Source organism: Eleginops maclovinus, chromosome 10 (genome assembly GCF_036324505.1).
Source record: "Eleginops maclovinus isolate JMC-PN-2008 ecotype Puerto Natales chromosome 10, JC_Emac_rtc_rv5, whole genome shotgun sequence".
In the NCBI taxonomy this organism is placed as follows: domain Eukaryota; kingdom Metazoa; phylum Chordata; class Actinopteri; order Perciformes; family Eleginopidae; genus Eleginops; species Eleginops maclovinus.
The window spans coordinates 1,942,329-1,957,787 of NC_086358.1; the positions used below are offsets into that span (position 1 = coordinate 1,942,329).

At 47.2% G+C, this 15,459-nt stretch overlaps 1 protein-coding gene across 1 annotated transcript in view; it reads right to left on the reverse strand.

The window, feature by feature from the left end:
* The window catches only part of pkd1b (polycystic kidney disease 1b), a 21,446-nt gene extending 6,294 nt beyond the window's left edge, over positions 1-15,152 (reverse strand). Inside the window, 31 exon segments of the mRNA XM_063893683.1 lie at positions 300-630; positions 755-898; positions 1,049-1,172; positions 1,315-1,525; positions 1,611-1,751; positions 1,864-2,031; positions 2,107-2,302; positions 2,415-2,670; positions 3,227-3,380; positions 3,544-4,200; positions 4,294-4,438; positions 4,946-5,083; positions 5,182-5,332; positions 5,517-5,645; positions 6,191-6,293; positions 6,430-6,712; positions 6,895-7,035; positions 7,178-7,330; positions 7,452-11,101; positions 11,188-11,324; positions 11,407-11,485; positions 11,488-11,581; positions 11,663-11,794; positions 11,955-12,719; positions 12,865-12,977; positions 12,980-13,129; positions 13,205-13,352; positions 13,673-13,791; positions 13,912-14,102; positions 14,407-14,587; positions 15,086-15,152. Of these exon segments, the coding sequence (XP_063749753.1) occupies positions 300-630; positions 755-898; positions 1,049-1,172; positions 1,315-1,525; positions 1,611-1,751; positions 1,864-2,031; positions 2,107-2,302; positions 2,415-2,670; positions 3,227-3,380; positions 3,544-4,200; positions 4,294-4,438; positions 4,946-5,083; positions 5,182-5,332; positions 5,517-5,645; positions 6,191-6,293; positions 6,430-6,712; positions 6,895-7,035; positions 7,178-7,330; positions 7,452-11,101; positions 11,188-11,324; positions 11,407-11,485; positions 11,488-11,581; positions 11,663-11,794; positions 11,955-12,719; positions 12,865-12,977; positions 12,980-13,129; positions 13,205-13,352; positions 13,673-13,791; positions 13,912-14,102; positions 14,407-14,587; positions 15,086-15,152 (9,451 nt within the window).
* Between the last annotated feature and the right edge of the window lie 307 nt (positions 15,153-15,459).

Below are 15,459 nucleotides of genomic sequence, written 5' to 3' on the forward strand. Positions count from 1 at the left end.
CAATATCTGAAATGAGTTGTTTTCATAGTGCAACCCTCATCCACACTATTCTTATTATTGGCTACAGTACGAGGTTTAGTATTAATAATGTAATTTATTAATGAGGATACTATCCACAAACCTGTCTGCATTGAGGTCATGATTTTGCTCGACTGAAACCAAACTTTGCTAACTGAGAAAGGGACAGATTGAGACTAATTTCAGATGTATCCGATTGCTCTGAGACCTTTGAGATGCTACTCATAGCCTCCATGATGATTAAATTAAACCTTTCTGAGTTTATTTCAGCAGTTTCTCACCAGACAGAGTGAGAACAGTTGCCAGAGTCTGGCTGTGAACTTGCACCAGGTTGCTTTTCATTCTTGAGTCGGTGGAGGCGGGTGGATCCAGGCGGAGCTGCAGGTTCTTCTTCCTCCTCAGCTGCCTGGATGAGCCGAGGGGAGGTGAGGCCTTGCAGAGGATGGGGGTTGGGGGGGTCTCGGTGAAGCATGCTGGGAGGTTGAGGAGGCTGTCACAGGACGGCCATGTTCCCACACCCCCCTCCTGATCGACTCCATCTTTCTGCGGGGCCAAACCAGACGCAGCCCAGAAGTCCAGAATACTGGAGTCCAAAGCCTTGCTGTCCAGCAACTGCAGGAAGCAGGAGGATTATTAGTGTGTGTGTGTGTGTGTGTGTGTGTGTGTGTGTGTGTGTGTGTGTGTGTGTGTGTGTGTGTGTGTGTGTGTGTGTGTGTGTGTGTGTGTGTGTACTCACAGATGAAGGGCTGTCGCCGAGCGGGCCGGAGGAGTCAGACAGGGACAGGAAGGACGGGCCGGAGAGATCTGATTGGCCGAGGAAGACGTCCATCTCCACAGAGTGACAGACGGGGGAAGGAGGGACGGACAGGTCCACGGTTACCTGGAGAGGGAACAGAAGAGGTGATCAGGTGAAATAATAGGAAAACTGTAATCATATGTGCAGATACAGAATGTGGATTTATGATACAATATATATATATATATTGTACATTTATGATGAATTTGTGCAGAAAAAACTTCCTTCCTTTACCTGGCTGTGAGACCTCCTGAAGAGGAAAGAGAGGAGACACTGGAGAGGAAACACCAGAGCAGCGACCGTCATCCCTACGGCAACCGCCTCCATGTTCACCGGCAGCCGGGCCGACACCGGGCCGCTGGGAAACAGAACATTTAGGGTCTTGTTAAAAAATGTGTTGATGTTGGCAAAAACTCAAGGGAAGGTTATTAATGAGGAATGTTTAGGGAGGAAAAACTGAATGATTTCCAAAAAGTCTGAAGGATCATTTTTTCTCCTACCTGTGGCCCTCGGTGCTCACGGCCCCGTACCACAGCGCCCCCAGAGCCAGGTACAGGTGCAGCATGACGGCGCTGCAGGTGACCCTCTGAGCCCGGGAGAACCGGCTGTGGGCGGGGCGTTCCCATAGCGACAGCCACAGGTGATGCTCCACTATCCCAAACATCAGCTGGGAGGAGAAGACCCGATGAAACTGAGAAAGCTCCTCTGGACCTGGAGTTTTCATTCATTATTATCGGGGACAGAACACATTAAAAGCTGTAAAAAAAGAGGCTGTTTGTTTTTGTTTGAAGCTCACATGAGGCCAGAACCTCCTTCTCCACAGACCCGTTCTTCTGGTTCTCCACAGACAACCAGTCCTCCAGCAGGAAGAAGAACATGTGGTCAGTCTGAGGGTCCCAGATCACCACATGCTGCACGAACCAGGACGGGTCCAGACCTGCACACATAAGAAAACTCAGTTAAAGTAAATAAATATATACACAAAAAGATTTAGCAAAAAAACTGCAAAACATTATTATTATTAATCTGAATCAAAGGATTCCACCGACCCGTGTTATCGTGCCAGATGCGTATCTTCCAGACCTCTCCCAGGTTGTCGTCTGTCTCCAGGTGAAACTGGTCCAGGCCGCCGCGCTGGAACGCTCCGTCCCTCTGCAGGTGACGAGCGCCGCTCTTACTCACTCCATACAGACTGATGCCAACATGTGCCGTGGTGCCTGATGGGTAAATTACAATAAGCAGTACTCAGATTTTATACATTCAACATATTGAATATTCTGTCCTCCTCTGACCTGCTCCTCTCCTCCGGCCGGTCTTCACCAGCACTCTGTACTGATGGAGGCCCGGTTGGCCACACAGAGGAACCCGGCTCAGCCTGGATCTCTCCAGGTGGTCCAGCTTGTGAGCGATGAGCCCCACCAGCAGGTGGATCAGAACCAGGACGGCACACACCATCCCTACCAGCAGGTTCCGCACCGGACCCCCCGGCTGCAGAGGGACGAGAGAGAGATGAAAGATGATGACTTTCCTTTATTGACTTTGCACTTTTTGTTTATTTTTGTTGTCTTTTTCTATCTTTGTGAAAATTCAACATTTGCACCGGCGGCAGCAGCACCACGGCCCCGGGATGGAGGAACAGGCTGGCCCCGAACATGGTGAGGTGCTGGGTGAGGCAGTGGGCGGCTTGGAGGGTGCTGCCCTCCAGAGGTTGCAGACCCTCGCTGCTCCAACGCCGCTGCTGCACGCTGTAGTACTGACACACTGAGCTGAACACACACATCGATACATGCACTGGAACACCGGCAACCAGAGAGGAGGTCAGGTGGACGGAGAGAGGCTGGTCCGTCCGGTTCAGACTGTTAGAGAAGAAAAGTTAATCAGCTAGAGGAGCAAACCGACCCGTGATGAGTTGAGCGTACATTATGGCAAAACACATTGCTCATACATGCAGGTGCAAAGGGCAACATTACAGGACCAATGTGGGGGAAATCATACATCTGGCATTGTGCAGAGTAGTGTTCAGCAGGTAAGAGGGACAGTATCTGCTCCAGAAGTTGGTGGAGGCCAAAAACAGAGCTAAAAGTGAGAGCCTGTGTCCACATAGCGCTTCTTTTGGAGTGATAGCATGTCCTTTGATTTGTTTTCAATGTGGAGTTGCACCCATAGTGGTTTTTTTGCAACTGATCGGAGTGCTTTTGGTTGAAAACATTAACATTTTTAGCTGGGTTAAGTACTTTCCAGTTGATTATAGTGGAAAAACAAATATAAAGTAGCACAAATAGATAATAAAAGACAAAGGGAGCTAAGCTAGAACTGTCGTTGATACGATGCTAAGATATTGTTAAGAGCATTATTTGGATGAAATGTTGTGAGGGGATATTATCTCTCTGCCATACAGGATCAGCGACTCACAGTGGAGACAGGAAGATGGTTTCCTCCGTGGAGGGGGCCGCAGCAGACAGAGTTAGATCCCACTCTCTCACCAGGGAATCCCAGGATGCATCAGTCCCCGGCACTGCAGAGCTCACATCTACCCTGACATGTCCCAGACTCACTGGAGTAACTCCTAAATATGCAAAATGCAGGAACAAGCCTTTGTGATTCATAATTCATGCACAATCTCACAGATACAAATATAGATAAAGTTCACTGTCTTTATTTCTTGACTGAAATGTCTAAATGCCATTTGTAAAACTGGTTGGATCCAGAAGTAAAATCTTGTACTGTACCTGGGTCCAGGCTGAAGTTGAAGGAGATATATAACCCTGCGTTTTCATCCAGTCGGTCCACAGCTTTGACTGTGAAGTTCAGCCTCCCTTCAGTAGGCAACATCACAGTCAGGCAAGTCCCATTCCCAGCTCCTCCCCCATCCTCCTGTCCCACAGGGTGCTTGTTGGGCAGGGTGACCCGTATGGCTTGATCGGGGTCTAGATCCCGTATGGGGATGGGTTGGCCCTGAGGCGTCGTGAGCTCCATTGCAACCAGAGCGGTGGAGATCGGAGGGTCGGCTGCAGTCAGGAAAAGATTGGATCCCAAATCTGCATCAAACAGAACCTGCACCACCTCAGACTTCTGCTTCTGCAGGTGAGCAGTAAGGGAGGACGGGATGTGGAACGGACATCGATGAGAGGGGACGATCGGGTGTTGGTTGGACTTTTGAGTGCAGAGGAGTTCAGAGGGGTCTCCATGGAAAGACACTGTGTTGATATAGTCGTTGGACAGCGAAAGAGGTGCTTGTCCATGAACCCGGGACTGCATCAGGGAGCGCATCAAGGCCCCTGCATGATTTAGCGCCAACAGGACGTTAGTGGACGCTGACTGAAGAGTTGTGGTGTAGACCGGGTCAGAACTGAACGGTCTGACGGACACAGCCACTAAGGTGCTACCTGGAAACAAAGAGAAACATTTAGTGACCAATTTCGTAAACGTCACCATGAACTTATGAGTGTTTCATGCAGGAGAACGTGCACAAAAAGCACCTATGATGTTCAGGATGTTGGTCCCGGTTTCCACAGCTGACAACACACCAGGACTCATCTGCTCCTCCATGACATGGATCATCTTCCCCACAGCTTCCAGAACCTTCTCCAGGCACTTTTCACAAACTAGTTCACCAGGAACAGCCTCAAGAAAAACAACATGTCATTTAGCTGAAGCTTTTATACACAGCAACTTCCACAGAACTTTAATACCGTAGACTTTCCACCACAGGAGACATTTGGGGTTCAGTATCCTGTCCGAAGAAACGCCAAAATATGAACTGACTGAAGGATCATACCAGTGTCTGATTGGTAGATGTCCATTAACCAAGGTGTCTTATCAACACTTACTTCAAAATGATAGGTTCTAACAATCAACTTACCAATTTCGTTGCTCCAAAATCTAAAAGATAAAGGAACATTTTGACAAAAGTGAAGCTGTGGTGTGCAGTGTGTGTCTCCTCTCTCTGGCTCTTTGTGTTTCTGTGTTTGCATGAATTGTGATTATTATGCTCATTGTGTTTTTAATGGGTATAAAATCTCTCTAGGTTTGAGATGCTGCAGCTGTCTAATGAGGCATTTCCACAAAAACTGATCACTTGTTAGATATTGAAGGCTGAGAATGATGGGGAAACAAACAGAGGTTACTTACAGTAGACAGTGACAAAGCAGAGCTGATCTGATCAACATTCAGCATGGAGGACACGGGGAGAGAGGCCAGGGCTCGGGTCACATTTTCCCGAATCTCCCTTCTGTCCCCCAGCGTCATGGCAGTCTGTCCAGCCTCCAACTGTGGACAGATTGGGTGAGACTCATCATTTCATATTCCAAGCAATTTCAATTCCACTACGCTCATTATCTTCAGTTTCATGCTCTTGCAAATGGGACCTGATTCAGCTGGCTGGTGAGGGCGATGGAATAAGGGATGATCTCTTGAGGGTTTCCTTGTTGGACCAAAGCCCAGAGCTCTGTCTGGCTCTTGTTTCTCAGCCACTGACTGGCAACAGCGTCCTTTGGAGGAGTTTCAACCGTCAGCATTCTGGAAAAAAGAGGAAACAGGAACTGTGAGAGTTCACTAAAATCCACATGTGGCATAATCCGTAACAATTGAAATATTGCTTCTAAAGGTAGATTGACAGTTCAGGTATAGGGACCGGTGCTCCAACAGAAACACAGTTGTGATACATGTTTTGCTTCAGCTGCATTCATTCCTGGTAGCTTACCTGTTCAGAGCAATGACTTTTGCCCCCAGATGGTCTTCTACCAGCAGAGTAACTGAGATAACTGATGTGCTTCTTTCTTGCCCAGGACTTCCCATTGGAACCAGGCTGCCATATGATGAACGAGTACCCCTAAGGAAGAGATGAAGCAATAAAAGATAACCGTTTAAGCTTTTCAGGTAGTCTCCAAACAATCTGACTCTGAAGGCAATGGGACTTGATTTTTGTCTAAAGCAATCAGGTGTCTGTTTGTAGTCAGGTAGTATTGATCAATCATGCTTGAACCTGCTTTGGATGGATGCAGGTAAACCTATAGTGGGAAAGAGATGACATGCATTGGCTGAAATACAATCTTGGATCCCATCGGCTATCGCCTGACGATGATTTAAAGCTCCATTAGCTCGGCTTACTTCCTATTTGCGAAACAAACCAATGGTAGACATTCTTCCCTCAATGCGATCTCTATTCTCTCTGTTGTTAATCGAGCTTTAAAGAATGGCTGGTGCATGGAGGAGGAAGTCTTGGCTGGATATCCATTATCAGTTTTCGGGATATCTGACGGCTACACATTGGACAGAGTACAAATTCAAACCTTGATTCATAATATTATTCCTAGCGTAGGTGAAGATCACACTTTTGTTGTCTAGTAACAGCTGTTAGTTTAGGCCTGTATTCACCTGTACAGAGTGAGTAGGGGGCACACTGGTCCGTTGGGATGGCATGGTGCTACCTGGAAGGTATAGATCAGCTGAGAGGTCCTGCTTTCTTTATCTTGCCAGCCTGCCAAAGACAACAGATGTTAGCAAACACAGTCAGATTGTTGCAGGTGCTATAAGCAAAGAGCTTGCAAGATAACTGGTGCATTTTCTCAATTAAAAGAGTTGCAAGTTGGATTTTTTTAACAAGACATTGTTACCTGAGCAGTTGTAGGTGACCACCGTCTCCAGCAGACGTATATCTGACTCTGGACTGAGATCACACAGGCCTCCATGCGGCGGATTGTTAGGCTGTATCGTCAGGCTGGCGCGACCCCAACGCCCTCTGCCAGGCTGGGATACATTGAGAGTGAAGGTGTAACTCTGCCCTGGCTGCAGGACACCTGAACGCACCACCAAGTTAGGAGAGCGTCTGCTGGTAGATGTGGAGACCTCTTTCAGGTCAAGGGTCACACCAGTCGGGTCTTCAGCACTCCATTTGTACTGTGAGAAAACGCATCTGCATGAATGTCTTATCGTTTGTATATCTCTTAGCTGTAAATACTAAACAATCGTTCTGTTTATTTATCTACTTAATTAAGCATTGGATGAAGATTAAACGGTCCAATCAGAAACCAATGTCTTACAGAACTTAAATGAGAGATGGAAGCTATTGTCTAAATTACCTGAGCTCGATCGTCACACTGTCCACATTGTCCTGAGAGGATTATGGGGTTGGTGTAGCTTATTTGGTGAGGGGATGACAGAAGAGAGCAGGACACGCAATCCACAACCACAGGAAACACCGGAGCTCCACTCACAGTCACCTGTACATTACACATAGAGGGAAGAGGTGTAAATTCATTAGTGTGTTTAAGGTAACTTCTTCCATTGCCAGTCTCCAAAACCATTCATTTGCAACAGCATGCTTTTGTGTAAGAATGAAGGGAGATCATGGGTTATACTCACTGTCTGGTTGACGGAGGCAGGACTCCTCCCTGCCTTGTGTACAGTAAGGGTGAAAACGTAGACTGAGCCTGGGTGCAACTGAGTGCCAAGTATCGTCCTTTTACTGCTGTTAGTCTTCTGAGGCTGCTTTGCAAACTGAGACTCGGTTGAGTTCTGAAAAAACAAACACTCTGGTCAGTGGTCTTATTCCTTCTTATCAAACTTTTAGTAAGAGCAACTAATATATATTTCATTAAGAAGATTAAGGTAGCTTTAACACAATAAAGGTCTTTACCACAGTCATGAAGGTCCAGTGGTACTGCAGTGTATCATCCACTCCTGGCTCTACATCAGGGTCTTCAGACTCAGATCCGTCCAGGATGAGGTCCCTGTCACTGGGCCACAGTCTGTGTGATCCTCCCTTGATGACAGCGACCAGTGCTGAGTAGACTACTGTAATGCTTGTGTTTCGTTGGACAAGTAAAGGCGTTCCCTGGAGGGAAACGGTGAATAGCAAGCAATACTGTCCCAAATCGAGAGTATGCTTTGGGAGTAAAAGAAAAGGTGAGGTTGCATCGATGTGGCTTCCAAGAAGGACTTTGTTCCCAGAAGATCCAGTACAATCTGAGTGTTTGAGTACCTCCCATAGGTACGTGGCTTTGTAAGCAGAGCAGCTAATGTCAACGCTAGCTTCAAAGAAACTCTTTCTAGACCTGAAGACAGTCGAATGGCTCTGGATAAGAGAAACTTGAGGGCTTGAACACAGGAGCTCCTCCACTTGTATGTGTAGCTGTCGGGACACGTGGCTGATGCTGTTGAAAACTTTAACCACAACAATGTATTTCCCAGGATTCGAATAAGTATGATTGACTGTGTTTAAGTCTGTTCTCAATGTCTCAGTGGAGTCTCCAAAGTCCCATAGGTATCTGGGATTGCTCGCTCCTTTTACTTGTGCAGAAAACCTGACAGCATGTCCAATAAATATCCTTCCTGAACGACAGACAAGCCTGACCTTCTTTACAGGCCACTGAACTGAAGCAGTATCATTTATGGTCTTTGAGCAGACTCCATTGGAAGCAAGCACGCTAACAGATAGTGAGCCACTTTCTGCTGGAGTAAAGATCACGTCCTGTCCTGTGAGCAATGTGGGCTCTGACCCTGAGTTAAATATCCAGTTGTAGTTTACAGGAAGTCCACTTTGAACTTCTGCCCTGAACCTGATTCCTTTCAGAGCCTCTAAGGCATCAGAGCAACAGTTCACAAGTCGCAGACCTTGAATATGTTCAGTGACGTGAATACTTGAAGACACCTCAGAGCTGCTGACATGGTTCCAACCTGTCACTGTTACTACATGCTCCCCTGCAGGGAGGCTTGATGTGGTGAAGCACCCATCAACAAGGCTCTGACTACGAGTCCAGTCCTGGTTTCTAAAGGTTAAAGCAAAGCTGACATTGCTTCCTTTGGAGATTGTTGGAATAAGAGTAACTTGTTCTTCCGTGCAGAAAGAAGACTTGGAAAGGTTCAGCGTTAGCCCCTCGACTGCATCCTGGACCGTGACATTGTGTGAAACCATCTCCCAGTTTATCCCATTGGACACATTCAAAGACACCTGATAGATGCCAGTGTATGGAAACGTGTAGAGGAAGGTCTGATCAAAAGAATTCAAAACATTAGCACCTCTTACTTCCCAGCTCCAGTGCAGATCACTACCCTTCCGAATAATCCCTTGGAGTTGCACGGCAGAACTTGCGGTGGCATAAAACGGATGCGTCTTCCCTTCAATTTTAAAGTCCACTTCTTGGATTCCCTCCTGAACATTAAACTCTTGGGTGACATTGCATCGGCTGAGGACATTCTGAACTGAAACTCTAACGAAACAATGACGAACGCTTGTAAAAGTGTGGAGAAGAAAGGCGGCATGTGTCTGCAAAGCTGAAAGACCAGGACTGAAATACCAAAGGTACTCCAAGTCTGACCCGGTAGCCACAGACACTGAAATATTCACCGCTTTCCCTAACGCCACAGTGTTTGATCGTGTTGTAATGTGGGCTCCTGTAACACGCTGCACTGCCACTACAGAAACAACGCTGATGGCCTCACCCAACTTGTTAGAAGCTCTCAGCTGAACTGAAATACCACCAGGAGTTTCAGCTACCATCTGCAAAAGCTCTTCATCACCCGTAAACTGTCGGCTTATTGCGCTCTGTGTCGCTAGCCATTCGTAAGTGACATCGGAGCCTTTAGTGATCGAAGCAATGAACACTAGTTCCTCCTGGGTTGGCACGTATTTAACATTTATCAGGTTCTGACATTCAATCCGAAGACCCTCTATTCTTTCAAATACTTCGATTATGATAGCCGCTTCCTTTCTACTCACCAAGTTCTGTGCTATAACCCTCACGTGATAGACTCCTGGTTTCAGGAAAGCAAATCTAAACTGATAACTCCCTTGTTTGTTGGAAGTTATACCATCCACAGTCCAGTAGTAGTTGGTGCTACTGATCGCACTGCTAATTGCAGAGATGAGTGTTTCTTCTCCAACTACAGCATACGGCTGGTTGGTGTGAAGAGAAAGCTCTGAAATAGCATTTAAAACATTAACTTTAAGGGTCACAGAATCACGGCTAACAGCGTTGAATGCTGTGGCGGTGACTGTAAACTCACCCGTCGATGCAAAGACATGTGACACGTTTCTGTCCTGCTCCACAGGAGATCCATCTCCAAAGTCCCACAGCACGGACACATTGCTACCAGTGCAAGATGCGACCCAAAATGATGCTGATGCATTGACTGTCAGGGTGGTGCTTTCACCATCATGCCCCACAGACAGGTCACGGACAGGGTTCTGAATGGTGATACTGGCTCTGGCTGTTTTGATGCTAACGCTGTTACTTGCTGTTACTAAAACCACTTCCACACCTTCATCCCTAAAGATAAAACACTTCTGAGCATTTTCTGTGACAGCAATGAGGCTAGAGGAGCTGTTAATCCAGTTAAATTGGTAACCATTGATCTGATCAGGTAAAACCAACACCTTGAAGCATAACTCTTCCCCTACTGCACCTACTTCCTTTGATGGCTGCACCGTTACGTTGGTTATCAGCGATTCGACACAGATACTTGTATTATAGGATACAGATGAAACAGAACTCAAAACACTCAGACTAATTTGACAAATCCCTTGGTTTAGGAAGGTGTGCAAGGCTGTAGTATGCCCCCTCACTAGAGTCAGAGGTGATCCGTCTTGAAACAGCCAATGGAAAGTCAGATTGGATATGTTCCCATTCACAAGAGCAGTAAACTGGATGTCCTTTCCACTCATGACACATGCTGTAGGGAGAACTCCACTTACAGCCAACCGGTAGACCTCCACACTGATGGACTGATGGGCTTGGCTGACAGTATTCGAGACAGTTACATCAACCGTATAGTTTCCTGGTAATGCATAGACATGGGTGATGGAGCCATCTGAATGGTTTACCTCATGGGATCCATCGCCAAAGTCAAAGACCCACGTTAGACTCGTACCTGTGACCACTGTAGCTCGGAAATCTGTGGCAGAATTTTGTTCACTGGGTCCGTTGTAGCTGACCGTTAATCCAGAGATTTCTTCCATAACTTCCACCATTATCCAGGTGTTCAGTGCTGTCAGGGTGTTGTTGGCACACACTGAGACGTTATAAACCCCTGCAGAGTCGAAACTGTGGTTGACTTTACTTTGGATGCTTTGGAGAGCTTCAGAGCCGTCTCCAAAGTCCCACGTGTAGACGACAGCGAAGGAGGGGGGCTCTGCGGAAGCTTCCACAATAAGAGTCTGATTGACGAGAGGCACGGCAAGGTTGGAGGAAATGAGGAGGCGATTAAATTCAGGGCGAACCCTTATCTCCGTGGAGGCGTCAGTGCTGTCATACTGGTTGGAGACTTGGACGTGAAGTAGGTAGTCATCTGCATAGAGAGGCATAGTAAGTACAAAGCACAGTTAATAATAAAATGGTGATTGGTGCATCCTTGACCGTTCTGTGTGTGTTTACCTGGGATGGGATAGGTATAGTTCACCGAGTCCTGGACGTACACTTGTTTCTCTCCTCTCTCCTTGAGCCCTTCCATGATCTGGCATGAAGCAGACTGGGTGTGGATCACCTGGCTACTGCCGTCCCCAAAATCCCACCTACAGGACGAACACCACATTTTTAAGGCAAACTACTGCTTTTCTCTTAGGACAGCTGAGGATTTGAAATGCAATGCCTTACCTGAAGGTGACCGGCAGGGAGATGTCCACTTTGACCCTGAGAGTGTAGAGGTGTGTAGCATCCACAGCTATGACCTCCTGACTAACAGGAACTCTGGATCGGACAGTGGGGTCATTTCATCAGCAGTTAGGAGGATTTGTTGGCTTTGGGAGCTCACAGGGTTGGAAGCGGTCACCTGAAAGAGATCACGTTTAAAATGATCATAAATAGGTAAATGAGCAAGTATAAAATCACAGAGACTACTGAATGGTCTTACCCTGAGTTTATACTCGGCAGGTTTCTTGAACATCACGATGTAAGAGTCTCCTTCATGGGCTAAGTTCTCCAGGTAGTCAATCAGCCAAGTGAACTTTACTGAGGAACCACTCTCCACTTTGGCTATAAATGACTACAAAGTAAAAAATATCTAATTGGTCTTGAGATATTTCAGTCAACACCAAAGTTGTGTACTGAGCCACAGACATTACACTCTTCAGAGCAACTCAGTAACATGTGTACTTAAAAATATATCAAATGAAGTGTGTATTTTGGAAATCTCGCATTCTCACCTGTTGAGTGTCTACGAGCATCCTCCGGCACCCATGCGGCTCAACACTTAGCCCCGTGACTTCCTCATAGCTGCAAACACTCACACTCACACTCACACTCTGAGAGCTTTCTGTGTCCATCACACCGATGTTCAGAGTTTGAACCCCGACTGAATTCAACACCAGGGTCACAGAGGAGAACCAGGCATCATGGGACTGTCGCTTACACCCATCCCAGGACTGAGCGACTTCTTCGGGGCAAGATGCAACGAAGGGGACCCCCGTCTGAAGAACTGGGGCTGACCATGAGCTCCTGGCTTTTTCGCCAAACTGGACCTTGACTACAATGAGCGTTGGGACGTTAATTTGGACGTGAATCTGGTTCTTTTCATCTGGCACAGGATGGATGATGTTAAGATCAAATTTAGATCCCAGACGCGGAGTAGGACCGGTTGTGAGGGCCCAATTATCTAAGACTGTGGTCGTCTCTCTTTCAGTGAAGCCATCGTGCTCGGTACCTCTGTGAAGATTGTCGACGTACAGCATCCTCAGATCACACACCACCCCGTCCACCCACTGGGCTCTTTGAGGCAGGGAAGTGAGGCCTCCCTCCCACCAGCCTCCCCACTCCGCCCTCCTCCTGAGTGACATGTAGCTTTGGCGCCAGGGGGAGTTCAGAGAGGCGTCACTGTTCAGGCAGTGTAAGAAAGTCCCAGAGTCGCGAGTGTGTTGAATCGCCACGATATCATCAGGGTACACCATGATGGCTCGATCCGGGAGAAGCAGCTGTTTTTACAGTAAAACAGCAAAACATGCGCTATGGTTAAACAACACCCTTATTTCAGCAATCAAACCAAAACTGATAGGAAAATCTAACTCATTTCCAGGTTTGAGGACTCCTGCAGCACTCAATGGAGGACCGTCTACTCACGCTAAAAGACTTCAGATCCGAGCTCGGGTTTATTCTCAGAGGCAGGTCCGCCACCAGGTGGTAGAAGGGCTGTATTGCAGTATATCTAGGAGGTAAAGCAAAGCCCGGGCCCCGGTTGCAGAGTCGTAGGGGCTGCAGGGACTAGTGGTGGACACACAAGCCTCCAGCAGGTGGCACCAGTACTGACCCCTGCTGCAGCCCCCCGTGGTGTTACACAGCGGGACTGCTGAGCAGCAGCTGAAAGGATTAAGGAGGGCGCTGCAACCTGAGGAGCAGAGAGGAGATTACAACCTGCAGTACGGAGCAAACAGGAGATTTCACCTAATCTGTTTCACTGTACCTGGAGGAACCAGGTGGTGGTTGGGGTTGCAGTAAGGTCGGAGGATCTGGACACGGGCCAGAGAGGACTCAGGGTTGGGTTGGACCACCAGCTCCACTGATACCAGCTGACCTGCGTGACTGAACCACAGACCTGGGAACAGCTGCATCTGTGGGTGTCAAAGGAGCAACGGATTATAAACCATCACACAGGAATCTGACCTTTCATAACCAAGCAAAACCAACCTGTAACCCTTTATTATAGGAGCAGTCTGTGAGCTTTGGAACCAAGCACTGATGATGAAGTAGATTCAACAATTTTTAGAAGTCGACATTTAGAAGAAAATCCAGAAATTTGAAAAAAAGTCGAAAGTTGGAAAAAGGTCAGAAAAATAAGTAGTTCCACTTAATCTGAAAACAAATTCTTCATCTTGCTCATTTATCTTGTGATTTTAGGTTGTTTGCCAATTTTCTTTGACCCTTAACTTACCTCCACGGTGAGCTGTCCGATGTCCGGAGCACTGGGTAAGGGTTGTATCTGGGTCTTAGCGTAGAAGCCGCTCATGAGAGCCGACCCAGTCAGGTAACTGTCCACAGATTGGAAGGACTCTGCACAAAAACATCCATAGATTAGTCAAATGAGGACAGACATGTTACTTTTAGCCTGTATCACTTAATGTCAACCACTTGCATATTGTCTGTGGTTTCTGTGTGAATTCAAAGTCTGACCTGCTACTTCCTTTTCACAGAGGAAGAGGTATCGTCCAGCACATTGAGTCTTCCTCCACTGACCAAGTGTCCCCAGGGCCATCTGAGTACACCCCCCTGGACTATCTTCAGGAATCCTTGGCTCCATAACACCCGTCTGATCAGCCCCCTCTCCCCCCGATCCTTTCAGCCATACCCACACAGTGGATTTCCTAAAGCAAAACAAAAGGGAAAAGGTATATTAACCATTAAGCATATCCCGGATTATCTGGGTATTTTTGTAGCCGAGAGTCAGTCCATTTTAATTTCATGCAACACTGAGGAACTTTGATAGGAGTGACCGGGGCCCCGCATCCACTGCTGTATCCTCTTCCCTTTATGCATCCATGGTGCGTCTCTCCACTAGCTATATCCTATCAGTAATGGAAGTTGAGGAAACCGTAGCGTGCATTTGGACCCCAACCCCTAACCTAGCCCTGGCACATCCTATAATAGGAGACATTTGTTTGCACTCACACTGGAAAGGAGTGATGGATGAATTCCTGCAGCTCCGGGCTCTCAGCAGAGGCCACATCTCCTCCTTGAGTCTCCCTGCAGGAAGCCTGTGCATCGGACCAGGAGGACGGACTCACAGAGAGCCAGAAGCACCGCCGGCTGGAGAGGTGGACCTGACCGCCCTGAGGACAAGGACTGTCCTCTGAAGGGCAACACAGTAAAATAAATACAGGTTAATATCAGAAACTGAAAGAGGAAGCATTTCTAAAAGAATCATGTCAGCTTAAAATGTGTGTCTGTGATGTCCAAGTGTTCAGGTGGTTAATTAGAGGGATTAATTAACACCGTTGAGATCTTAAATCACATGATGAGAGGAGCAGGTTTAGCTCATTAGCACAACAGATGCTACAGGACAGCTGGTTCATATTCTGCATATTTATTGGAATATGCAAACTGACCTGTAAAGTTTCCATTTCAGAGTATGTTATTCATGCTATAACTACAGCAGTGTTACTCTGAATTCAATGATATCCTGTGCTAAAGTTGTTGGTTTTAAAAGACACTGGACAAGACGCCATGCTACTAGAAAACTCTGAACCCTTATCTCTCTAAAGATGCACAAAACACACAATTTCTCCCGAACAAAACATCACTTTTTTGTCTTTTAAAGCTTAATTTATTGCAAAATGAAGCTTCTCACCTGCAGCTACAGCGCTCAGAAACACCCAGAGGATCCACAGCGTCTGCTTTAGTGGCACAAGTGTCATCGTGTCGAGAACATCACAACCTCCTGAAGAAGAAATAGTCCCTGTCTGATCACCACAGGAACCTAATGCACTCCACACTAATCATTTTCCTTCATCCTCGTTGCTTTAGCACAAGTGTCTGAAACTCTGAGTCTGGTCCTCGCGCTCTCATCTCCCCCCTCCTCTCGTCCTGCAAACACTGGGTGAGTTATGGGGGTGTCGTTAAGGCCTCTCTTTCTGAGCGCCTGGGTGACTTTTACTTTGTCTCTCAGCAACAGAGTGTGGACAGAGGAGGCTCATTAGCATGTTGTAAAACCCCTGCAGCTCA